At 54.0% G+C, this 25,816-nt stretch overlaps 1 protein-coding gene across 1 annotated transcript; it reads left to right on the top strand.

Annotated features, from left to right (window-relative positions):
* The first annotated feature begins 2,220 nt into the window (after window positions 1–2,220).
* RCC2 (regulator of chromosome condensation 2) lies at window positions 2,221–25,816 on the top strand. Its single transcript, XM_079698025.1, has 13 exons — window positions 2,221–2,527; window positions 3,082–3,367; window positions 8,916–9,009; window positions 12,036–12,179; window positions 14,769–14,900; window positions 15,260–15,348; window positions 16,681–16,795; window positions 18,881–19,047; window positions 20,899–21,079; window positions 21,376–21,481; window positions 22,513–22,585; window positions 24,618–24,695; window positions 25,473–25,816. Exons 2-13 carry the CDS (start codon window positions 3,089–3,091, stop codon window positions 25,575–25,577), a joined length of 1,563 nt encoding a protein of 520 aa, XP_079554151.1. The 5' UTR covers window positions 2,221–2,527; window positions 3,082–3,088; the 3' UTR covers window positions 25,578–25,816.

The raw sequence follows: 25,816 nt of genomic DNA, 5'->3' as shown, positions 1-25,816 counted from the left end.
AGATTTAGGCCTCTTGGTTTCTCTGTCGTCCTTTAAACATTTGTTGCCTCCTGAATCCTGCTTTTTTTTTTTTTTTTTTTTTTGTGGTGCCATGTGGCATGTGGGATCTGTGGGATCTTAGTTCCCCAACCAGGGATCGAACCGGCGCCCCTTGCCGTGGAAGCTCGGAGTTTTAACCGCTGGACGTCCAGGGAAGTCCCATGAATCCTGCTTCTTCCTATAGTGGTTAAGGAATTAATTGACTGCAAAAATCTTAGTACTCTAGCCATCTTCAGGAAGTTGCCTAAAGTAGGAACTTCCTTGTGCAGAATGCTTAAGGAAAAAGGAAGCCGGTAAAAATCTTTGGTAGGAGACCAAGTGATATTGAGATGAGATCATAATGTAGAAGGGGAGACCAGGCCTGCCTCTTCAGCTCGAGCCATATTGTTCTCTCTCAACCCCACGGGACACTTCTCCCAGTAGGCATGTCAAGACCCCTGAGCTTTTGTGTGTACAGCTCCCTCCGCCCACCCTGGAAAAGTCTTCTCACCCCTGTTCATCTGTTGAGTCTTACCCACCCTGTCAGTCACTCAGCTCAGATGATTTTTCTACAGGGATGCCTTCCCCAACCCCAGAATAGGATGTATTCCCTTGCCATGATGGTCCTACATAAGTGTCACTTTGCAATGCTTATGTAGGGGAGAAAAAAAGCTTTCCTTGACCCAGTCCCTGGCTGGGTTTGAAAATTATGCTGACAGAAACAGATTAACAGGAGAAAAGCCTACAAATTTATTTTAACATAAGTTTTACATGACACAGGAGACTTCATAAGGAAATGAAGACCCAAAGAAACAGATCTGTGTATCTTTCTGCTAGTTTTGATGAAGGCTGGAGGGTCTGGAGAACTAGGAGAGGTTAAGGAGCTTGAGACTAAATGTAGTAGACTGGGGGCAATTCAACAAGGCTTGTTTATCAGGATTCTTCTCGGTTTCCCTTTGTTTTCAGAGATAAGGATGTCCCTGTCCTCCTGGAACAGGGAGGGGACCTCACCTGAGGGTTTTATGACTGTTTTTTGGGAAGAAGGTCAGAATGACCTTCCTGCTTCTGCCGTTTTCTCAAAACTTCTTCAGTTTATTCAATATGCCAAGGTGGCATAATTTGGGGTAGCATGTCTTGAACCCCATCACTTACACTTGCAATTACTTGTTGAATTATCTGTCTTACCGTTAGACTGTGCATTCCACTAGGGCACAAATCTTGTTCTCTAGCTTTGTTTCCCCAGCATCTAGCACTGTGTGTCTTGCATGTACTGGGGCCTCAGTAAATATTTGTAAAAAAATGAAAAATTTCCATCAGAACTAGCCTCCAGTGCCTCCTTGGCTTCCACATTAATTACTAATTAATTCGCTAATACAGCAAACCTTTATGTATGTAACTCTACCGTGTAACAGCACCTTGCTACATACTGGAGAACATCCATAAGCAAATGAAATAACAGCTTCTCTCTGCACAGGAGAAAATTATTCAAATTGTATTCATCTTTCATTCCACTCAATTAGGACACGTCCCTTGTTGGCGGATTCGTGAGCGAAGTAACTATTTTCCAGCGAGTGTCCTCAGGTGACCTGTCTAGACATGCCCAGGAAAAACAATCTAACACTCTCCTAACCCCCAAAGTAATCTCTGACGCGCTGGACGTGCTACGCCGCCTGCGAAACGCGCAGGACCGGGGAGTGAAGGCTGGCGGCGTGGCGCCCAGCGCAGCCTTCGGTGGGCCGGGCTGCCCCGCGGGCGAGGGCGGGGGCCGGGCCGCCGCCGGGTCCGCCGGCCGGCAGGGGGCGCGGGCGCCCCGGGACCCGCGCCGCCGGCCCCGCCGCGCGTTCGCTTGCCGCCCGGCAGCACATGTGTTTCTGTTTTGTGTTGTAGCATTTGTTCTGGAAGCTTGTATTTACATTTTAAGTGTATCTGGTGAGTGGGCTGAAGCCCTCGTCTAGGCTGGGGGAAAAAAAGCCCTTCGGTTCGTCTTTTAGTCTCTCCTCTTCCTTTTTCTCTCCGGTTTCTCATCACTCCACGCAGGTAGGGGCTGAAAATGAAATCGACAATGATCAGTTTGCGGGGTCTGGGAAAGTTTTTTTTAAAAGAGGAGAAAAGGTAAAAAAAAAAAAAAAAACTGGGGGAGGTTGGGGGAATTGAATGAATAAAAAGGGGAAGGAAGGCGGATCCACGTGGTTTAATCGGAGACAGACAGAGATCCCATTGTTCAAAATCAATTAAAAAAAAAAAAAAAGGCAGACAGGGCGAAGGGGCAGGGACGCTGGGGGAAAGTAGCGGCGGAGCCGGGCACTTTGCAGCCGGGATCGGAAGGATCGGCTGAGCCGCACGCTCGGGGAGGGGCCGGGAGAGTGTCGGGCACCATTAAAGTTTTTATTTTTCGTGTCTGTGCGAGCAGGTGTTTGGGGCCGGGGGTCGGCTTTATTTGCGCCACCACCCTCCCACCCTTCCGTGGGGAGCAGCCAACCCTAAGGGATTCGGCTGATTAGAGCCCGAGGTCGGAACCCCCAGGCTGGAGCGGAATTGGGGACTCAGGCGGGGGGTGGAGAGAACTGCATTTGAGTGGGCTTGGGGAGGGGGGTGCGGAGACAAAAGCAGCAGGTGGGGCCGCCACGGAGGGGGGAGCTCCTTCACCGAGGTGCCAAAAGGGGGTCTTTGAAGTGTCCCAAAGCCTTCTCTAATTAAAACCTCGGGGATCAGAGACTTCCTTTTTCTTTCCCTTTACTTTTTGGGGACCTGGCTGCAATTATGATGCGATGTAGGCAAACCTAACTTGAGGATGGGCCCGGGGGGGGGGTCTCCATTTTTTTCTTTCCCTGAGCGGATTGCAGTCGGGGACCTGGGCTCCCGTGCGGGATTCCCCGGAGGAGGCGCGCCGGGGCCCGGGAGGGGCGCGATTTCCTCCCGGCTCGCCCCCTCTCCGCCCACCCCGCGGCCGCCACTTTGGGGAGGGCAGGGGAGGAAGTGGAGGCCGGTGGCTCGGCTGGCTCCCCTCCCCCCGCGCAGTTTATAACCCGTCCATTGTGCGCCGCTGCCCCGTGTCTCCTCCAGCGCGACCATGCCCAGGAAGAAGGCGGCGGCGGCCTGGGAGGAGCCGAGCTCGGGCAACGGCACGGCCCGTGCCGGGCCCAGGAAGCGCGGTGGCCCGGCCGGCAGGAAGCGCGAGCGGCCCGAGCGCTGCAGCAGCAGCAGCGGCGGCGGTAGCAGCGGCGACGAGGACGGCCTGGAGCTCGACGGGGCCCCCGGCGGGGGCAAGCGCGCGGCGCGGCCGGCGGCAGCCAAGGCGGGCGGCGCGGCCGTGGTCATCACCGAGCCTGAGCACACCAAGGAGCGCGTCGTGAGTGCGGGGCCGGGGCAGGGGGCCGGGGGGCCGGGGGGCAAGGGCCGCGGCACGTCACCGTGCGCGTCCTGACCGGGGGCGGCGGGGCCGGCGCAGGCCGCGGGCTGAATCATCGCCGCCGCCACCGCATAACAAAAGGGCGCGGGGCGGGCGCGGGCCGGGGCCTACCCGACCCCGCCGCCGCCCACCCGCGCGGCCGTTGGCCGTTGGGGCGCGCGCCCCGGGCCCCCCGCCGGGGGAGGGGCACCCGGAGCCCGCGCCCGCCCGCGCGAGGGGGTCATGGCCCCGCCCCCGGCGCCGCTCGAGCCGACTCCCTCCGCCTCCCCTCCCCCTCCCGCCCCGGGAAGGGAGACTTTTCCAAGTTGTCTCCGGCCGTTGGAGGGGAGGCGCGCACCGGGCCCGGGGCGCGGCGCAGCGTGTCCTCGGTCGCCCCTGGTCCCCTGTGGCCGCCGGTCGGCCCCAGCACCGCGGGGGAGGGGGCCGCCGGCGCGCTGCGGGAGCGGCGGTTCACGCCGGGGCTTTGAGGTTCCCGCCGCCTCGGCTCCGGCGCTCCGGGGGGGCGGGGCTTGGCGGCAGCCGCGCATGCCCTGTGCGGCCCTGCGCCGTCTCGCGCCGCCGGGGAGGCGGGGGTGGCGGGCGCCAGGGCAGGGTGCGAGGGCGCATGCTCCGGAGAGCCCTCCCCCTGGAGGTCGGGAAGGGCCCCCACACCCCCAGAGGTGTTTGGGCTTTGTTCATTGCTTGTGGTCTGAGGGAACGGGCGCTTGGTGTGGGCTCTGTGCAGCACCCCCTCCACACCCCCGTAGTCTGAGTGGGCTTCAGTTTGTTCATTAGAGTTGGGCCTTCAATCTTAATTAAGATTGTGACCAGTTCATATGCCTGCAAAACCCTGCGGAGCAAGAGATCTTACGTGGGTTCAGTGATGCTCAAACCCCACGGGTTTAGTGTGGGACGTGTGTTTAGGGAGAGGGTCAAAGCTTTCACCAGATGCTCAGATAACTCCAAAAGAGTAAGAACTTGCACTTAGGGTCTAGAGTCTCACGGTCTGGAGGGATCCTTTTCTCAGTCCGTACCAGCGTGATTTCCCCCAGGGGAGTTCAGAGAGTATTTAAATGGTTAAAAATAATTGCACTTCTAGGTCCACTTTATAGGTGAGAAAACTGGGGCACAGAGTCTAAGGGACTAGCCCAAGATGACATGGAGCTAGATTTCCACTGGGCTCAGGGTTTTTTTCTGATGTCATCCTTAACGCCTCTGCAAATTGTTCATGTGGAGATGGCTTTGCAACTGCCATCTCAGTGGAAAGGGTCAACGTGTTAGATGGTGGAGGAGGGTGATGTTTAGGAGAGCCTGGATCACTGAAATATGTCACCTGGGGTTGGGGACCAGGCCAGGGCCATGACCATGGCCACAGTATTGAGAAAAGGGAGCGCAGGGACTGTTTTCTTTTAACAAATGTGATCTTCTGTGCAGGACGCCAGACATTTTCCCTCCAATCCTGGTGTTAGGAGGGAACTGAAAAGAAAGGTCAGCTGGGCTCTGCCTCTGTTGCATTGTCTCTCGAGTGTTTCCAGTCAACCTTTTAGAGTAGTGAGTTTTGTTATCAGGAAGTAAAAGATTCTTACCGTGATGCTGAGATTCACCCAAGGAGGTAGTCACGGAGAGAGAGCATGTGCAGTGGACTGGCCAGCACACCATCAGGAGGCTGAGGGTCCAACGACTGATGCTGTTCTGTGCTTCATGGAACGTGCACACCTCAAGCTTTAAGTCACTTTCACTTTTAGCACCCGTTGGTCCAAGGTCAAGGCCAGGCCCAGGCTGTCCCATTGCGTTCCCAATGCCTTGCCCTAGGTGGGCATTGCCCCCAGTCCTGGGTGTATCCCTGGTGCCGGGTTCCTAGACTCCAGGGGAAGCACCTGGGAAGCAGTCCTGAGAATCCTGTCTGCTGCCACAGGCCAGCGGTCGTCCCCAGCTCTTTTCAGAAAGAGACTTTTTACTGAGAATTTCGCAAGCCTCGCTGCCGTTCAGGGCTGTTGGAAGGAGGTTTGTATGAGAGCAGCTGCCAGGAGTTGTCTGAAGCCGTGTTGCCTTCAGTTACCTCAAGCGGCAGATGTTGGGCTTGTGAAAGATGAACCCCAGGTACTTGTATGGTTGAGGGACAGAGTTGCCTTGAGGAAAAGCTGTGTATTTTTAGAAAACATTCTTAGGATTTCAGCCTCGGAAAATGCTCTCTCCAAGGACCTCAGGTTTCGGTGTAGTTGTATCAGATGAGCATTTTACGACCCTCTAGGTTTGATGCAGCCTGAATGCCCTGTGAACTTCATAACCCTGTAGGTAAAGCGAGCAGCCTTGGATGACTCCTAGAAGACAGGTGAGTGTCACAAGCTGTCCAGGTCTTTGTAGTTCTTCTAGTTTTGGGTTGCTCAGGTTTTGTGGGCCCTGAGACAACTCTGTTCTGTCTGAAAGGACCAAATAAATACAATTGAAAACTGAGCTTGAAGCCTGTCTTAGTCGATATTGATAGCCCACTAGGGAATAGTCGTTGCAGCCCTTTCTCTGAGTGGTCTTCCCTCCGCCGAGAGTGGCAGCCTTCTAAATGGATGTATGTTAAAGATTTACTCTCAGCCTCGGAAACATGCTCCTTGCACTTGGGCAGTAATTCAAAAATCTCTTAGGACCAGAAACCCCATTTTGTTGATTAAAGAAGCTCGGTGCGTGTGTCCCGGCCAGCGAAATTCACCCATCCTGTTGGGAGACTGTTCTCCCAGCTTTTCTGCCACATGATATTTAGACATGGGCAGTATGTCTGCTGATTTCATCCAGAAAACAATCTCTTGGCCCATCGGTGAAGCCCAGGTTACACCTGGGAGGGTCCTGTAACCTCTGGTGCTCACAGCCCTGGCAGCTGTCCCTGGGGTTCCTCTGGATGGAGCCCCCCACATCCGGGGTCTTTCCTCTGTGGGCGGGTTCAGCTCTGTGACAAAGAGGGACATGGGCTGTGATTTTTTTTTTTAATTTTATTTATTTATTCATTTTTGGCCGCGTTGGGTCTTCGTTGCTGCGTGTGGGCTTTCTCTGGTTGCGTCTAGCTGGGGCTACTCTTTGTTGTGGTGTGCGGGCTTCTCATTGCGGCAGCTTCTCTTGTTGCGGAGCACGGGCTCTAGGCGCACGGGCTTCAGTAGTTGTGGCTCGCGGGCTCGGTAGTTGTGGCATGCGGGCTCTAGAGTGCAGACTCAGTAGTTGTGATGCACAGGCTTAGTTGCTCCGCGGCACGTGGGATCTTCCCGCACCAGGGCTCGAACCCGTATCCCCTGCATTGGCAGGTGAATTCTTAACCACTGCACCACCAGGGAAGCCCATAGCTGTCATTTTTAAGTGCGTGTTAGAAGTTCTGGTCCTTACTTGAATTTTTTATTTCATATAAGGTGGAGGGAAGAATTGAATTATAAGCAGCCTACAGCAAAGAGTTATATAGATGATAACATCTAACGTGTGAGGAAATGAGGCCCATGACAAAAACACAGTTAAGGTACGGCTTACCACCCGCCATGGACCACTGTCACTGGAGGAAACACAGTTGACCAGTGTTGATCAAGGTTTCCCACAAACACCTTGTGTCAGAAGGCTTGGGGTTTTGTATAAATGCTCAGCTGGCTCGATGGGCCAGTACACATAAACCCATGTCCACTTGTGCAGGTGCTGGCATCTCCAGGTCACAGAGGAGACCCTGCTCGTGCCCAGGGTGATGGCAGCTAGTTCTGGCAGAGCTGCAGGTCCCGCAGCAGCCAGCAGCACTGCTGACCTGTTGCTGTGTTGAGCGCCCCTTGGTGTGGAGTGGTTTCGCCGTCTCTGCCCACCTAGGGGCCAGTGGGGGCAGCCTGGCCTGAGGTCACGGCTCTTCCGGAGTCCTCTCCCCACCGTCTGGCCTGGTAGCTCATCCCACGGTGCTTTGGTCCATTCTGAGTCTCTGCTGCCTCTCCACGCAGACCTGAGGAATAGTGGAGAGCAAGTCAGTATTGTGGGCAGAGCCCCAAGGCTGCGCCTTCCACTGGGAACTTGACAATCCCCTGATGCTATTTGTCTCCCGCAGTAGACCTGTAGAATGTTCCAGCCAGGCCCGCCAGTTAAACAAAGAAGGGGAGATAACCAGGGGAAACTCGGCTCCCATTCAAGTAATTGGAGTCTGGGTGCTGTGGAGTTGGACTACCCCGATTAAGGTCATTCTCTGAATAATTGAAATGTGGCGAAGTCATCCTCCGGCCCTGGCTGCTTTGTCGCCCCTTTGCATGCCGACCGTGGGCGCGCCCCGTAGATGGACCATCTGCCTCCAGCCCTGTACTCGTGGCCGAGCGGGCGAGCACGACAGGACCGGCTGGGGGTGGGCGGGGGGTGCCCGTGACATCGGGTTTGGGTTGCCCAGAGTTCCCTAAGAAACGGAACCCCGCCCCGCCATGAGGATGTGTTCCTCTTCCACATGCATGTACTGGGCTGCCAGAACGTACCGCCAGGGCAGTCACTGTGTAGGGGTTAGAATGACTGGATTTGCAGCTGTGTGGCCTTTTTTTTCCTCAAAGCCTTCCAAGAATGCTTCTGTAAACCGAAGGAAAACTCCTTCTTTGCTTTTAACGGCCTGGGATGCTGATGATGTAAAGGATGAAAGCAGAACGGGAAGTTACTGCTTCCCTTGCCTGTGTGGAACTAAGTGCAGCCTTCAGAAGTGGATCTTTGACTAACAGTCGACTTTAAAGGGTGTACTGGGCATCTCAGAATCGAAGGGAGGGGCTGAGCACAGAGCGAGTGCCACCCGGACTCAGACAGTGGCCTTTTTAAGTGGCACATGCTCCCCCTGTGATGGTGAGAGCGTGTAGCCCTAGTGATGGAGGATGGGAACTGAGGTATACTGGCGGAGCCGCTCGGCCAGCAGTGAGGACGAGCCCATCGGAGGCTGCCCCATCAGATCCGCCAGCCCCACGTGGGTCTTCCTCCCTCCAGTGGAGGAATGAACACGGGGCTCTGCTGTTTTCCCCGCGGAAGGCTCCTGGCAGCGAGGGCAGTGCACAGGGAGGACAGGACAGTCGGCCGATGGGATCGCTGTGCAGAGATGCCCCGGGGCCCCAAAGCCTTCAGGTCCATGTGTGGTATGCTGTGCTTGCAGCAGGAAGATGCAGCCTTGGCCCTGAGGACAGCGGTTTTAACACTCACTCCCTGTGTGACACAGCAGGCCTATTGCAAATACCTGTACAAGGCAGTCTGCAGAGCGGAGGGGAGGAATTGAATTTGGCCTCTTGTGTAGGGTTTTGCCAAAGATGTTTTAAAGAGCAGTCAAAGGATAAAAACGACCCTGGGCTTAACCGATGAGCTGCCGGGGCAGGTTCGGGATTCCACATATGGAAGGGGCTGGCGAGGTGTCCCTCTGTCCGCTGTGTGAACCGCTGAGGGACAGCGTTAACAATGAATTATTTTGTTTCCTGCTGTCGTTGGACAGATTTGGGAAGCTAGAAGCAGCGTTACAAGCTAATTCTTTCTCCCTCTCTCTTTGTCTCTGTAGAAACTTGAAGGGTCTAAGTGCAAAGGGCAGCTTTTGATTTTTGGGGCAACCAACTGGGACTTGATTGGTCGAAAAGAAGTGCCTAAGCAACAAGGTATGAGAAACAATTTCTAAAGAATAGAAGACGCTACTATTGATTGAGTGCTTCCTGTGTGCTAGGTGTCCAGTGTGATTCTGGTGACTGTCCGCCAGGTAGGTATTCTCTTTACAGAAGTGCTCAGAGAGGCCAAGCGATTTGCCCAGGGCCACACAGCCACTCTAGTGATGGGGCTGGATTTGAACCCAGGTCTTGGGCAAGTCTCTCACTTGGGTACAACTCTGCTTTTGAAAATTCCATTGAGATTAAACAGAAAAATATAAGTAGTAGCCTCAAATAAACCTCGACACTTTTTCCCCATCTTCTCATGTCACTTATTTTCATTAAAATGAAGAGGCTGGTGCTGTGGAATGTCAGAATGTCCTCGATATTTGTCACGTGTCAGATGGCGAACTTGTTAGACATTTCAAAAGAGTCCACGTTTCCTTGCAAACTGCCAAATGGTTGCGGGAACTGGTTTGACAGAGCAAGTAGCAGTCTGGAGTGGGGGAAGCGGGGAAGTCCTAAGAAGTATCTTAGTCCCCAAACGTTTTTAGAAAATTGGTGTCTTTTCTCAGGAGAATACTGGCCCATCCAAGAGAAGTAAGGCTGGTACTTTGCCATATTGTATGGCTTCTTGATTTCATTTGGAAAGATTCCCGAAGTACTTTCCAGCATTGCCCGGTGAACAAATATTTGCACACTGACACTCCCTGGGGCCTCAGGATGGGCAGTGGAGATGATCTTGTTCCATGAAAACAGCAGGCGGGGTTTCAGCGGCACTCAGGGTCCAGATGAGTTAGAAATGGGTTTGAGCCATTTTCTTCTTGTTGGGGAAAGTGCCCAGCCTTCAGGACCAAGCTCTCACCCTGAGCCTGCCTGATGGCTGGTGTCACCTGGAACCTCTCCTGGGACGTGATAACATCAGTCTCCCTGCCAGCCCTGGTGCAGGTGTCGCATTGTTTCTCCAAGCTGTTCTTTAAATGAGTGGCCCACTTGCAATTAGAGACACTCAGGCCCCAAGCGGGAAGTAGATTCCAGAGGGGAACCCATGGGAGAGCAGGGCTGCCTCTAGTTGAAGGAATTTTGCCCCACTTGGGCTCATTTTAAGAGTGCCTTTTTGTCTTCTCCGAGGCCCACCTTTGCTTCCCAGATGTTTCTCCCTCTGAATGAAGTTTTATGTAATTAAACAAAAATTTTAAAGTCTTGCAGTGTCTTTCGGCTCTCCGTGAACTAGCCAGTAGACATAATGGGAAGGGAGGGAGAATTTGTTTTCCCACGGGTGCCAAACATGAAGGGAGGAAGGATTTCCCCTCCCGCCCTCACCTTTCCCAGTCCCTCCCATTCTCGAAGCTGCCTTCCTTCCGAGAGCCCATCGGCTCTTGGGTACGTACACGTCACTGGATCTCATAAAGTCAGCAGCCTCCTTCGTTTTCAAGATAACACAGTGATTTTGTGCTCCACCTCTGACTAGGACCAGGCCCTGGGCATTAACGACCTCCAGCCAGGCCGAGTGGCCCGGGACTGCTGCTCTGCATTTCGTATGACTAGGATCTCTCTGAAGAAGGTTCCTTGGGAGGCCCCGAGAATCCCTGCCTCTCATGAGCTGATGACATCTTGGGCACTGACATTCGTGGAGCTCATGCAGGGAAGATGCCTTGGCAGATCAGACCATCTACTCAGCTGTGAGGGGGTCCACTTAGCCACTCTGGGTCAGCCGTGGTGTCCCCTGGCGTCTCCTGGCACTGCGTGCTGTCCACAGGCATGGCACATGGCAGTCATACCACCATGATGAGCAGACGTTAGCATAGGTGTGAAGGCTGTCGTTTCTGGTTTGCTCTTTCCTAGGAAATTGCTGGGTCTTCTTTCACCTTTCAGTGGTAGAGGAGCGTCTTCAGGTGGAGAAGCTCAGGGGTGCCCTGAATCATGGTGGGGAACTTCCCTCTTTTGCCTGACCTGCCCCAGGTAGTTAAATGAGAGGCTGCGCCCGGCACCCTCTGCTGGTGGGGCGCAGGCAGGGTGGGGACGGACGGGAACAGTTCTGCAGACTTCCGCGTGGAGCCAGGTACTTGATGGAGAAGTTGACCTCTCAATCCGTTCCTGCATCCAGGTCAGTCTGACACAGTTGATTTTGGCAGCAGCTCGCATTTCATAATAGTCACCACGGACCTAAAAATGGGCTCGCTTTTCTGTCCTTGAGAGCCCCAAGTTGAGGAAATTAAGCCCCAAATCGGCCACGCCCTGTCCACTAACAAGGTGAAGTGGGGGGTGTGATGGAGGCGGCTGTCTCTCCCCGCCCCCCATGCCCTTGAACGGCTCCCAGTGCCCTGCCCCAGGCACGGGGAGGCCCTGGCCCTCGGGGCGGGAGGCACGTGAACTCAGTAGGATAAGTGCTGTGACAGGATTCACAGGGCGCTGGGGTCCAGAAAGCAACGAGTTGAAAGGGGGATGCGGGCAAGGAAGGCTTCCCAGAGCAGGGGTGGTTTGACCTGAGGTGCAAAGAACAGAGGCAGGGGGCAGGGAAGGGCCTTCCGGGGGAGCAAATGCAGGGGTGGGGCTAGGGGTAATGACTCGGCCAGCATGATGGGACCCCTGAGAAAGATGGCACGAAGCAGTGCGGGCTCGGGCTTGGCCCCCAAGAGAGCCTCGTGGCTGCAGGCCCCCAGCCCCTCCCCACCCCCAGGTAGAGGGCCAGGAGGGAGCTGTCGGGAGGATGAGGGATACTGGGGGTCTGCTACCTGCTCTTCGGGGTCGGCCCCCGGCCCGGCGGGGCTGCAGGGCAGAGGCGGTGGCACCTCCTTTTCGGCCACTGGCTTTTTGGCACATTCAGCAGGTGGGTTCAGGCCAGAGACGGAGGTGGGGCGGTGTCTGTGCAGATGGCCACTGACGGGTCCACACCGCTGGTGCGCTGCCCCAGGAGCCCCCGAGGGTGTGCTTTATGTGGAGAGTGGGGGGTCGGCCCTCTGGCTGGTGACACTGGGGCAGCTGTCAGCACCCACCGGGGCTCTGCGGCCGTTTGACGTGTGTTCCCTTTGCCTTCGCAGCCGCCTACCGCAACCTCGGTCAGAACTTATGGGGGCCCCACAGGTACGGGTGCCTTTCGGGGGTCCGGGTACGGACGGTGGTGTCAGGGTCATGCGCCGCCCACAGCCTCCTCATCACCACGGAAGGGAAGCTGTGGAGCTGGGGTAAGTACCACGGGGACGCGGCGAGACCTGTGGCGCGGCCCGCGGGTGGGCTCCCTTCCTCCATCCCCTGGACGGGAGACCCTCGTCCGCCCTCCGGGGCTGTGTTGCTTGCTGTGCGTTTCCTCTCTTCCTGATGCCCAGCTAGTCTGTGCCCCGTGAAAACATCACTTCCTCCCCTCTTCTGCCTGGTTTTGGTCTGTACGTAACCCCCGATTTCTCTGAATCCTCTTCTTTAGGCAGCCTTTTCCTGAACGTTCTGACTGACTCTGGATCTGATATCGAGGTGTGCCTAGCATTGAATTCCTATTTTAGGTGTGCTGTCCCCCCAGCACACAGCACAGTGTGACGTAGACCTCTGTTCTTGCCACTTTAAATGCCACCAGCTTTTACGCCTGCCACGTGGTGACACCAGCCCGAGTCTATGCAGTCTTGTTCCTCTGTTTCCTGTTCCATTGCCCCAGAGAGTTGAGTTTGCTCTTTCCAAGGTGATGTGCTTGCCCTGCCGCTGGACTCCCTCGCCTGGGTGCTGGGGGGCGCTGTCCTTGTCTTGTAGCCTCCCTTCCCTTTCAGGGTCCCCTGCAGAGTGCTTCCACGCCGCCTGCCCTGTTTCCTTATCCAGAGCCTTCGCACAGGTCCCGGCTGGGGCTCAGTTTCCCCCACGCCCTCTGCTGGCTCCTGGACTCTTCTTCCCGCAGGCGGTGTTGGAGTTTGTCCTCACCCTTTGTTTCTGGCCCTTTGGCTAGCTTTGGGTCCATAAGACTGCATTTTTATTTCGGGCTGTTTGAACCTTTTTTTTTTTTTTTTTTTTTTTTTTGCAATTTCATGAGCGGCTGTACAAAAGTCCAAATACATTAACATCTGTTGTCTTCCCTGCACTCTGCTAATTTTGTAATTCTGTTGAAAAAAAGCTAACAAGTGTGTCTGGCCCAAATTTAAACTTCATAGTTTCTTGGTGACACGCTGACATTGCCACGATTTTCGTTTGCTCCCAGTTGGCACAGGGTTGTGTCCCTCCCCCAAAAGCCCCTCCTGCCCACTGCGCCAACCCTGAACGCAGCCTCCTCCGTCGGGGTTCCCAACTTCAGGCGTCCTCTTTCTGATCTCTCTACTGAATGTCACTTCCGTGTCGCTTCTAAAAACGTCCCCTCTGCTGACCCCCTGGGCAGGGAATGATTCTAAAAGCTGTGCGTCTGACCTGCCCCAGAACAAAGACGTGTCCCATGAGCAGACTCACCGCTGTAGGGGGGATGAGCCAGTGGGAGTGTCATGAGTCCACAGTGAGTCCCTGGAAGGCTCAGCACCCAGTCCAGCGCCCGAGAGCCTCAGTGCTGCGGCCCGGAATTCACGGGGTCTGCACCTGCTGACCACCTGGGCCTCTCGAGCCGAGAAACCGCATCCAGTGCTCGTTCGTGCCTTTCACAGTGAACTTGGGCAGTTTCCACTGGAAGCTGGTGTCCGCCTCTCCTGCTGGCGCGCCATAATCAAAGCCTGAGGACGGTTTTCCTGTAGTAACGGCGGCTGGTCACCCCTTCTCGAGTCCAGGACAGTTGAGGCTCATCTTTGTGGCTCTGCGCCCCCTCTTTCATGACTGCAAGGTCAAAGTTCATTGTTGGGGAAGAATGTGGAAACCTCCCCCGCTTTCCGAATTACCTGGCTTTCTGGCCCCATAAAACCTCCCAAAATGTTCGGTTACAAGTGTGGTTCTTCTCTTAGAGGTACCTGGGAGAGGCCCACTGAGGTGCTGAGTTTGGAACCCTTGTAGCCTGTGTTGAAAACTAGGTACGGTTTAGGGGGGCCAGCCTTCCGGCCCCCCAGCTCTCCACACCTGCTTTGAGCTGCAGGGCTGTGTCGGGGCAGGACTGTGTGGTGCAGAGGGCCTGGCAGGTCTCGGCCTCCGGCACCCCCCGATTCCACGCCAGCGCAGCCCCAGAGGTGGAGGTCAGCCCGTGGCCAGGGAGGGCCTGTGTTCAGAGCAGGCCTGGCCTTTGGCCGTCGCTGGGGTTCACGTGGCCAAGGGTCCTGCGAAGGCTGGTCCGTGGGAGGTGGGCTTAGACTGGAGAGAAATACAGGGTCCACGGTAGACGCCTGGGGCGCTGAGGGAATCAGACTCCCGTGGGGCAGGTGTTACCGTCTTAAAATACCTCGGAGTGAAGCGAATGAAGGAATTGGCGTCTGGCAGGTGTGGTGAGAAGTGAGAGCTGTGAGCTTCCCTGAGCTCGTCCGTTCGTGTGTGCCATCCAGGCTGAACCTGGTTTTCTTCCATTTCCCTCGGGGGCAGAGAGCTGGCGAAGGTGCTCCGATCTGTCCCAGCCACTGCCCCAGAAAAGAGGGTCAGAGCAGGTGAGGTGGTGGCTGGCAGCTGCACGCCGAGGCGACTCTGGGGACAGCCCTGCGTATCTCATCTAGTCACCCGACCCCACCGGCAGCCTTGAAAGGCTGGCATTGCCTGTGGAGCCGGGCTTGCTGTCCCCCGGCGCTGAGCTTGTGGGTTTGGAGGGCACCTTCTGGGAGACCCAGCCTCGCCCGGCAGCTGCTCCAGCCGCCCTCTCCCCTCCTCCCCGCTTTATCTATCCTGCTCCTGACCCGCAGGGCGAAATGAGAAGGGCCAGCTGGGCCATGGCGACACCAAGAGAGTTGAAGCCCCCAGACTCATCGAGGGGCTCAGCCACGAGGTGATCGTGTCCGCGGCGTGTGGGCGGAACCACACCTTGGCCTTGACGGGTAAGGAAGGGCCGCTTCCCTCAAAATGGGGTCAGAGGCCAAATGGTCCACCTGGGGCAGGGGGTGGGGCTGCCCCTGTGACCCATGGTCATGATCAGAAAGATGCCCAGGGAGCCCGGTGGGCAGCTGCTTGAGGCATCGCCCACGGGCACCAGTGGCCGGGGCAGCGGGAGGGTCTCTGCTGGGGAGTGGGTCTGCTCTGAGGTATCCGCCCCACCCCGTTTTGGAGAATTGTCTCACTAGCATTCTTCCTGGCAAAGGAGCTGTTTTTGTTATTTTAGAGCCTTTGATTCCAAGTCTAGTTCCAAATACTCAGCATTATTTTCCCTTTGGTGATGAATGTTGTTCTTTCCTTCCAGAAACGGGCTCCGTGTTTGCGTTTGGGGAGAACAAGATGGGGCAGCTAGGCCTCGGCAACCAGACGGACGCCGTGCCCAGCCCCGCACAGGTGCCCGCCCTCCTCCGCCTTTAGGGCCTTTGTTTCTCGTTGCTTTGGGGTTGGATTTTCTGGGGTGAGATCAGACATTCCTCTCCATTGTTTGAGTTACTGGGTCCCTTGTAAAAGCAGGATCTCGATGCTTTGAGTGGGTCAGGTTTAGTAGATGGTCACAGGTGAAGAACATCCTAGAAACAGTTTTTCATTCCGACTGAAATAATTTGTTCCAGAGGCCTGTTTGAAGCCTGTTCTATTCCAAAGTGAGAATTGTTACATGGATGTGATTGGTCTTTATCTGAGAATACTCTGAGTTTTGACTTTGTAACAAGTCACCGGCCAGGTACTTAGAACACAAATAGGAGGTCGGTCGTCTCCTATTCCTGAGAAACTTTGGAGTCATTTGGAGGAGTGGGATTTATACCTAAAAAGTGAACTACTGACATAAGGCAGCAGGATGCTACAGTGAGTGCCTGACGAGGGAAGGGACTTGGCTTTCTTGGTCTTAAAAGAGACCTTGACCTTGGCCAAACGTATCTGTAGTTTGGAGGATTTTCGAGGTGTTGCTGTTTTGTTAGCCATTTGCTTTGCAGTGGAATGTGACGGTTTCCAGAGTGAGCCGGGGCCAGGCCAGAGCCCGGAACTCAGCATCCCCTCCCCAGTCTCATCGCCTTTCCCCACGATTTCCCGGGATGTCGGTACTTCACGCCCTCCAGTTCCTCCAGTCTGGCTTTCCCAGGCTGATTAGTTTGCCATAGCGAGTCTTCTAAGCACTTTCTCAGATTTGTTTCCAAATCCCATGTTAAATTACTCAGGGCCTTTGCTGTCTTCCAAGTTCCTAATTTCGAGCCATTATATTTCTTCTTCACACCTTCAATTAAGGCTAATTAGCAAGCAGCTCTTACAGTAGTAAAAGAGAGTGTAAAACAGTTCATTTTACTGGTTGGCAATAACGCCTATAAAAGCTTTTTAAAGTTGCATGACATCAAAACTAGCGACTAGAGTGGGATTTGGGAACTACATGTGATTAGTTCTGTTTTCTGACACCTTCGTGCCCACGCCAGTCAGTTGAATTCAGCATTCACTGGGCACCAGGATGTGTGAGGCACAGCGTTGTGCATTTTGAGGGTTACAAAGACCCGGGGACATGATTTGCTTGTCTGAACTGACTCTGTACTGGGAGGTGTTTCTTTGCATACATTCTAAGCCTTTGCCTTCAGCGTTGTTGGGTCCATTAGAAGTCCTTTGTAGCCTAGTAATTGTTTCACACCAACCTGTGGGGAGGTAGAGACTTTATCAATCTTTAAAAAAAAAAAAGTCTAAAAGTCTGCTGTCTTTTCTTTTCAGATAATGTACAACGGGCAGCCAATTACCAAAATGGCCTGTGGGGCTGAATTCAGTATGATAATGGACTGCAAAGGAAACCTCTATTCCTTTGGGTGCCCTGAATATGGTCAGCTGGGTATGCAAAGTACATTTTTTAAAAGCTCTGTAATCTAACTGTATGTTTAGAACCAGAAGTCAGTGTGGGGCTTGCACACACATGGTAGAAATGTGGGTAATTGATTGCAGATAATAGCCTTGATCCATTAAGTGGATGTCCTGTTTAGTGGACCAGCATGTCGTAATTCATGGGGTTGTGGAGTCTGACAGTGACTTGCCTTAATGAAAGTCAGGGCTTGAGCCTGACGAAGGTTTTTTTTCTGATTTGGGAATTCATTTTTGTATAAAAGGATTTCAAAGCTTTTTTTTTTTTTTTTAATCAAACCACCTTCATTCATTTTCATATTTAAAGATTTGCCTTCATTGGAAGTGAGGAAATTATACAAGAATAAGTTTGTTTTGAAAACCTCGGCCTGGGCCATTGTTTCAGGTATACACAGGAAGAGCCCAGTATCATGAAAAAGTGGGATTGTCTTCCCGATTTTCATCCCTAAACAGAAGGGATGAAATTTACTTATTATTCATTGAGTAGAAAAGTAAAACTCAGAAGGTAGTTCTCATCAGTTCTCAGTGAGTGGAAAATGACTCTCTCCATCCTGACTTTACAAGGTCTCCATTTTCTTTTCCCATCTGACACCGAAGTGTTTTTTTTTTTTTTCCCTTTCTGGCGTCTTCCCACCTTCCAGCTCCTTCCAAGTGGGAGGTGAGGAGTGGGCGCCCTCTGCTGGCTCCTGAGTTTCACGCTGCTCCGGATCCTCTGCAGCCCCTGGATCTGGGTTGCCTGGGTCTCCACGTCATTAAAAGCAGGCAGATGGAAGATAGTATAAATAGAACGAGGAGCATCTCGCTGGCCTTTAGACTTTAGGGAACAGTGACTTTGTGAAACTAAATATACCTAAGTCAGAAGTGAATAAGAGAGAACAGCCCCAGGCCCCTTCAGCTTTGGTTGCCAGGGAGTTGCCAGAGACTGTTGGAGAGACCGTTTCCATGCAAGTTTCTGGTCTACTTCCGGAAACGTGTGCAGCCCCCCTGCTGTCTGCGGCTGCCCCAGATCTGCAGACAGGCAGCTTGTCGCAGCAGGTAGATTTTCCTTCAGGGAGATGAAATGCCCTTGGCAACGATGACGACAGCTAACATTTAGTGAGCAGTTACCATGAACCAGTCCCCATTGCAGCACTTTATACCGAATCTCATTTGCTTGGTTTACACTTGTTTAAAGGTATTTTGAGAAGTTGGCTTGATTTATATCTACAGAGTCAGTTAATCTTCCCAGTTTATTTTAAAACCGGTTTTCAGTGTGATTGTCCAAACCCAGAGAGATCCCTTTTCAGAACTAGAACTTGACCTCGGAAGGTGCATCCCCAGCGTGCACTCACCCCCGTGCTCGCTCCCACGACGTGTTTACTGGGTCAGGCAAGGCAGAGGCGAGAACGTACGTTTAACTCTGCTTTAACGACCACGATGATGTATTAGTTTACTGGTAATTCATAAAAAAGCAAGCCTGGGGGACTTCCCTGGTGGCGCAGTGGTTGAGAGTCCGCCTGCCGATGCAGGGGACACGGGTTCGTGTCCCGGTCTGGGAAGATCCCACATGCCGCGTCGCGGCTGGGCCCGTGAGCCATGGCCGCTGAGCCTGCGCATCCGGAGGCCACAGCAGTGAGAGGCCCGCGTACCGCAAAAAAAAAAAAAAAAAAAAGCAAGCCTGGGAAAGTGGCTTGAACTTTTTTGTCCGTTCTCAGTCCATGCAGGGGTCCTTGAGGCCCCCAGGTGGGGCACAGAGAAGACCATTCCTTTGGATCTGGAGCTTCCCACTTTTTTGGCCACAGCCCAGCCCAAACGTAGACTTGCAAAGAATTTTCACAAAAGTCCTCGTTACAGATGGTGTCCTTGGGTGTTTCTTACTCTGTTCTATTCATTTTTCAAAAAAAGAAAAAACTGTTTTCAACCCACAGCACCGATTCTGTGCCCCACAAGTTGGGTCGTGCCTCAGGTTGGAGGACACTACCTTGGTTGACACGAGTCCCCACGAGGACCTGCCCAGCCTGGCTGGGCAGGTGCTCTGTGCTGTGGCCGCTGCTGACGGCCGGCCCTGTGGTCGCTGCAGGACACAACTCAGACGGCAAGTTCATTGCCCGGGCGCAGCGGATAGAGTACGACTGCGAGCTGGTGCCCCGGCGAGTGGCAATCTTCATCGAGAAGACGAAAGACGGCCAGATCCTGCCGGTCCCGAACGTGGTGGTACGGGATGTGGCCTGCGGCGCTAACCACACGGTAAGGCTTGAGCGTTTCTGGCCTTTCTTCTGGCTTCCAGGGTGTCACGTCAGTGGAGACCCTTGGCTTTGCAAAGCCAGGAACTGACCCTGGCCCCCTCGACATCCTGCCCTCCTCAAGGGCTTCACACCCTCAGTTGTCCCAGGGCGTCATTCTCACCTGACAGCTTCTCCGTGGCGTCCACAGATGTAGCTGAACGTGCAGACGCTTTGGGTTGGGATCATACAGTAAGAGTTTTTCTGCTTTTGTCTTTTGTCTAATAGAACATCACGGACGTTTTTCCCGGTTGATAGACAATATCTCAGATGGGGTGTTGAACAGATTCAGTCATTAAGGGTGTTTCCTTAAAGGTCAATCTAGATAAAGGGCAATAAAGTTTTGTATGTGCATCTCTTTTTTTTTTTCTTGGTCGCTCGGCATGTGGGATCTTAGTTCCCCGACCAGGGATTGAACCCGTGCCCGCTGCATTGGAAGTCTTAACCACTGGACTGCCAGCGAAGTCCCTATATGTTCGTCTTTTTATCTTAGTTGCCTTCCTGTGGTTATTTTGCCTGAAAATGCCTGAGAGTCAGACTTGGTTCTCGTCTCGCTTGAAGGAGCAGGTCCAGGGCTGAGAGCTCAGAGGCAGGTCGGTCTCCTGTGTGCAGGCGACTGGCTGAGTGGCCTCAGGACCGGGAGCTTTCAGTCCCTACAGGTCCGACAACTGACTCTGCCTTGTCCAGCGTAGTCAGGAGAAATAGATCTTACTTAGGCCCCTGGTGTCAAATCATGTTAATAAGTTGTACATTCGCATGATTCAAACATGAGACATCAGGGATGCTGGGAAGAAAAGAAGATGAATTTTTAAATTTTTTTATTTTTTTAATTGAAGTATAGTTGATTTACAATGTTGTGTTAGTTTCTGGTGTACAGCAAAAGTGATTCAGTTATGCATACTCTCTTTCATATTCTTTTCCGTTATGATTTGTTACAGGATATTGAATATAGTTCCCTATGCTATACGCTAGGTCCTTGTTGGTTATCTATTTTCTGTATAGTAGTGTGTATCTGCGAATCTCAAACTCCTAATTTATCCCCTCCCTGCTTCCCCTTTGGTGACCATAAGTTTGTTCTCTATGTCTGTGAGTCTGTTTCTGTTCTGTAAGTAAGTTCATTTGTGTCACATTTTACATTCCACATATAAGCGATATCATATGGTCTTTCTCTTTCTGACTTATTTCACTGGGTCCATCCATGGTGCTGCAAATGGCATTATTTTGGTTTTTTCATGGCTGAGTAGTATTCCATTGTGTATATGTGCCACATTTTCTTTATCCATTCATCTTTCCATGGACATTTAGGTTGTTTCCATGTCTTGCCTAGTGTAAATAGTGCTGCAGTGAACATAGGGGTGCATGTAAGAAGATGGACTTTAAATTGTTGACATGTCACTGTGCACACTGCACCTGTGACCAGGTGGAGGTCACCTGTGTGAACCCGCCTGAAGGAGAATCCAAGGTGGGCGGGGCTTTTCCTCTGGGCTCTGTCTGCAGTTTAGTCAGGATTGAAATAGGAAGTGGAGTGCAGTGGCCTGCTCTGGAGACATCACCCTGTGCTTCTGATGAGGGAAAGGGGAAGACTTGTGGCTTTAATAATAATAATTTGTTAGGAACGGAAAATGGTGTCCCTGGCCGGGAAAACAGCAAACATCCTCACCATGTGGACCCGCTGCTGGCGCCTCCCCTGTCAGAGGCTGGTGTGGGTCATCTTGGGTGTTTCTGCCCTTTTCCCTTAGCCCTGGCCTCAGGCTCTCAGAACAGCAGCCACCCCGCTTGTCCCCTGTCCCAGCGCTGCATTTTCTCTCTCCTGCAGCTGGTCCTGGACTCCCAGAAGCGCGTCTTCTCCTGGGGCTTCGGTGGCTACGGCCGGCTGGGCCATGCCGAGCAGAAGGACGAGATGGTTCCCCGCCTGGTGAAGCTGTTCGACTTCCCTGGACGCGGGGCGTCCCAGATCTACGCTGGCTACACCTGCTCCTTTGCCGTCAGCGAAGTGGGTCAGTGCTTCCCTGTCTGGGCCTCGGGAGGAAGGCATCCAGGGCCAAGTCACGGGTTTCCCTCCCTGGCTGTGTGCTCTGGTGGGGAGTGCCGTGACCTTTGCCCTGTTCAAGACCAGGGACCTTGACTTCATCGACCTCCCGGATTCTTTGGACAGAGCACCTTGTGGTCACCGGTGCCAAGCGCCGTACCTGGCAGGTCCCGATCCTCTTCCCTTTCTCCTTTGATGTTGCTGAGATGAGGATCCAGCTCTTGAGATGATGATGACAATGGAGACGCGTTTGTCTTTTCCCAGGTGGTCTGTTTTTCTGGGGGGCCACAAACACGTCCCGGGAGTCCACCATGTACCCGAAGGCCGTGCAGGACCTCTGCGGCTGGAGAATCCGGAGCCTGGCTTGTGGGTACGTGGCTGTGTCTCCTGGTGAGTGGGGACGTCTGTCCCCGTCCCGGGCATGTTGGACACACCCGGGAGGTGCCTTGTCCCTTGAGGGCTCCACTCTTCTCATGGGGCATAGGGCGCACCAAATTCTAGAGTCAGGAGGGGGAGGGACTGTGCTCGGGGCAAGAGGTGTTGGGAGGTCTTAGAACAGGTGACTCGCTTTGCTGCTTCTGAGGGTTTCGTTCTTCGAAGGCTTGGTGTGCTCTGTTCGTATTGCAGGTTCAAATCATATTTAGTTAGGAAATTTTAGTTACTGTGACACAGTGGGAACAAGAAAGTATCCTCAAGTCAGTGATGTTCCGTTTATTTTGAGGACGCCTGTTGAGCTCTGTAGCACTTTTTTTTGGCTCCAGACGCGCAGGCTTAGTGGCCATGGCTCACGGGCCCAGCCGCTCCGCGGCATGTGGGATCTTCCCAGTTCGTGCCCTGCATCGGCAGGCGGACTCTCAACCACTGCGCCACCAGGGAAACCCTGTAGCACTTCTTGATGAGTTTGATAATGTTCATCACCGGCCAGGTTTTGGGAAGATGACAGTGTAGTTGTTGGGGGTTCGGTGTGGTTTTAATCTGAAACCTCTAACCCCGCCCAAGTCGTCTGGCAAGTTCCACCCCCTTTGGAATAGACTCTCACTTCACCCTGATTTGTTCTCTTCTCCTTTTCCCAGTGTGTTTATTCATCTAAAAGTGACCCCCCACCCCAAGAGCCCTAGAGCCCGAGTGGGGTGGGGTGGGGAGATCTGGGGCCCCGAGGCTTCTGGCTCTAAGGGCTTCTGCAGTTTGGGCCTGCGCGGGACAGCATTTGGGCTTCAGAAGCAGCCCATCGGCACTGTGCTGTGTTGTTTGGAATGGAGTTTTTAGTGGGACCAGCTTGATTTTAATGCTAGCAGGTCACACCCTGCAGGGAGCCCACGGGAAGTGCCCTGGGCTGCCGGGTGGGTGAGGTGCAGCGGTGGGCTGCCGCCCTTGGCGGTGACAGCCTCTGCCCATTTGCAGGAAGAGCAGCATCATCGTGGCTGCGGACGAGAGCACGATCAGCTGGGGCCCATCGCCGACCTTTGGGGAACTGGTAAGCTGGTCCGCATGGCGGAGGCAGGGCCCTCTCTGGGTTCCGTGAACCACCCCTGAAAACTCACAGGAGGAAAGTGTGTGTGTGTGTGCGTGTGTGTGCTCGCTTGCGTGTGTATGTGTTTCCTTGTTGCATGAAGGTCTGCGGTATTCCCTAATGTTTAGGTCACTTGAGGTTTCATGAGTGTTACTTTGCTCGTCAAATAATTGTGAAAGTTCTTTCTGTCCACATTGTTGAGTTGAAATTGGGAAGCTTCAGATCCCATTTCCCCTCATGTTTTGTAAACCGTAATTGTGGGTTGATGTCAGTAGGAAAGAGGATGGTTTCTCTTCCCTCTGCCCAGGAGTTTCAATCGACAGGAACAGCTTGTTGTTTTAAATGGGTGGGGTCAGTTATGACCATGCATTGAATCTTTCTGGTTTCCAGCCCTTAGGTCTTTTGGGGACATTCTTCTCTTATTTTTCCCAAATAAGTTTGTCTGATTTCCTGCTTTTAATCTCAGTTACTTGAGTGACTAGAACCCATGGCCCTCGGATTCCCCCACACCTTTGGCCTCCTCAACCAAACGTCTGATTCTTAGCTTCTGGGGCGTGGTGAGTCCTTAACTTTTAACGTCTTTGTCAAGAACAGCCGGGCTATGGAGCTCATCCTGACGGTCTACCTGTTCTACCTGCAATTTGATCGTCAGCCTGGCTCTTTTATTTCCTGCTGGGAACTAGGCCTATTTTCCCTTCCCTCTGCTCTCATGGGTAGGAGCTGATGGGGTGATGGAAGGAGGCGGGTGCTTCTTGACTCCCTGCGCCATCTCCAGGGCTGGTGGCCTGAACATGCCTTTTCCTCGGAGCTGTGCGCCTGCTTTCAGTCTGGTGGCTTCAGAGGGGGCCCCACGTGCCGCAGACACTGGGGGGCCCCTCAGAGGTGGCCCCATATGTGGAAGCTTGAAAGAGACTGAGAACCTGGCCCAGTTTTTTTTTTTTTTAATTTGTTTATTTTATTTTTGGCTGCGTTGGGTCTTCTGTTGCTGCACGCGGGCTTTCTTTAGTCGCGGCGAGCAGGGGCTACTCTTTGTTGTGGTGCAGGGGCTTCTCATTGCGGTGGCTTCTCTTATTGGCGGAGCACAGGCTCTAGGCGCGAGGTCTTCAGCAGTTGTGGCGCGTGAGCTCAGTAGTTGTGGCTCACAGGCTCTAGAGCACAGGCTCAGTAGTTGTGGCGCACGGGCTTAGCTGCTCTGTGGCATGTGGGATCTTCCTGGAAGAGGGCTCGAACGCGTGTCCCCTGCCTTGGCAGGCGGATTCTTAACCACTGCGCCACCGGGGAAGCCCCCTTGCCCAGTTTTTATGGGCTGCTTTTAGAGAAGGACGGGTGTTCCTAGGGCCTATATCACAAATAGGCTCTGAGTATCGATTTGGAGACTAGAGGGGAACGAGGGGGACTTTGGCGGCAGCCTCTCGGCTGAGGAGTTGGCGTGGCACTTGGCCAGTGGCAGATGCAGCTCATCTGCCATGTGGGCCCCTCTTTGAGCTGAGCTAAGGGACCTGTCCACCTTGAAATCGCCCATCTTCACACCACAGCACGTGACAGAACCCCCCCACCACCACCACCACGACCAAGCAGTCCTTGACCGTCCCTTCCATCTCCGGTGTCCGGAGTCATTGCTGATCATGGACACAGGTGGGGACGGGGACAGCCAGCACTCCTTGTGACCTGGTGGCCCTGAAGGGCCGCAGTTGCCATTTCTTCCTGCCCTTGCCATGGTGTCATCTGACCAGTGATTCTCCCTAAAAGGTGTCCTTATCACATAAACCCCTATAGCTTACGTCTTGGCGTCTCGGGCCTGGGGTTAGGAACCGGTCACCTGCTGGCACCTGTGGATTCTTTTGCTGCCCAGGCCTGGCTTGGGGTCTGAGACGGCGGGCCTCGGCCACAGAGGCTTCCAGGTCCGTGGGAGGTCCAGCCACATGATGAGGTTCCCTCTTTCTGACTGGCCTTAGTGACCCGGGTTCTGTGAGCATCCCTCTCTTTGCCTCACCAGGGCTATGGGGATCACAAGCCCAAGTCTTCCACTGCAGCTCAGGAGGTGAAGACGCTCGACGGCATCTTCACGGAGCAGGTGAGTGAGGAGCCCTGGGCCCGGGAGGAGCGGGGGGCGCGGGAGCAGAGAGAAAAGAGGGGAGCCGAATCGCGCCTCTTCCTGCTTCTGCTCTTTGCAGCCCGCTTGAGCCTCATCTGACATCTCCTTGTGTAGCTTTCCTGTGCCCCGTGCTAGAGTTTTCTGCTGGGTGACGGGGAAGGCACAGAGGTGTGCTGGCTAGGCCCCGTGGCTGCTGTCAGCCTGAGGGACACCGGCCAGAGTCCAGCCACAGCAGATTTGCTCCAGGCCGAGTGCATCACTCACGTCAGCTTGGTGCCTTCACCCAGCACTCTATACACCATTAGGCTGTGGGCAGCTGGTGGGGCGAGGCCTCTGCTGTTGCCTCACCACGCTGCCAGCTCTTGTCACCGATACACACGTGGGGCTTGTGCCCTTGCACAAGGCAGGGCTGTGGTCCAGAGAGGCGGAGGGAACAGGGAGCGCAGTCCCGAGTCCCTGCAGCCTCTGCAGGCAGTCGGCATCCAAACACTGCTTGGGGGGCCTCCTTCCACCTTGTCTCCCGGGACAGCCCAGAAGGCAGGCTAGCAGGGCACTGGTGGCAGGTCACGTTGACACGGGTGGTCCTCAGCAAAGGGCTTTTTTGAGCTTTTCAGGATGCCTCTGTTTTGACCTCTATACTGACCCCCGTTGGCAAGCCCCGCTTCCCGGTGTCCCGTCGTCTGCTTTGGGCTTGTCGGCCCCAAACTCTGCCTAGCCGAAGCACCCTTGCCCACCCAGCGCTGGTTTGTCCCCCAGGTTGCCATGGGTTACTCACACTCCTTGGTGATAGCGAGAGACGAAAGTGAGACGGAGAAGGAGAAGATCAAGAAACTGCCAGAGTACAACCCCCGGACCCTCTGATGCTCCCGGAGCCTCTCCAGCTCCACACCTCTCGCGGCAGCTGTCATTTCCACGTGCACTGGGACGGGAAGTCAAACAAGGACTTTTCAAAAGCAAAAGTTGACCGAAGGTGCATTTTTTGTTAAGACTCCCTGAGGTTCCGTTTTTATAAGTGATTCAACATCAACTACCTTTTCTGTATGCTTTCCAAAGTGTTTTTTTTCCCCCCTCTTAATGATTAATTAAAATATTTGCTCATA

Source organism: Hyperoodon ampullatus, assembly GCF_949752795.1.
Source record: "Hyperoodon ampullatus genome assembly, chromosome: 2".
Taxonomy (NCBI): Eukaryota; Metazoa; Chordata; class Mammalia; order Artiodactyla; family Ziphiidae; genus Hyperoodon; species Hyperoodon ampullatus.
Note: the sequence above shows the minus strand (reverse complement) of the source record. Positions and strands in the feature narration are given on the sequence as shown.

Bases quoted from the DNA above. Each gene is read 5' to 3' on its own strand.
- RCC2 (XM_079698025.1), top strand. From the start codon at position 3,089: ATGCCCAGGAAGAAGGCGGCGGCGGCCTGGGAGGAGCCGAGCTCGGGC. The intron at 15,349-16,680 runs GTGCCCGCCCTC...TTTTCTTTTCAG, and splicing joins CCGTGCCCAGCCCCGCACAG to ATAATGTACAACGGGCAGCC. The intron at 19,048-20,898 runs GTAAGGCTTGAG...TCTCTCCTGCAG, and splicing joins CCTGCGGCGCTAACCACACG to CTGGTCCTGGACTCCCAGAA.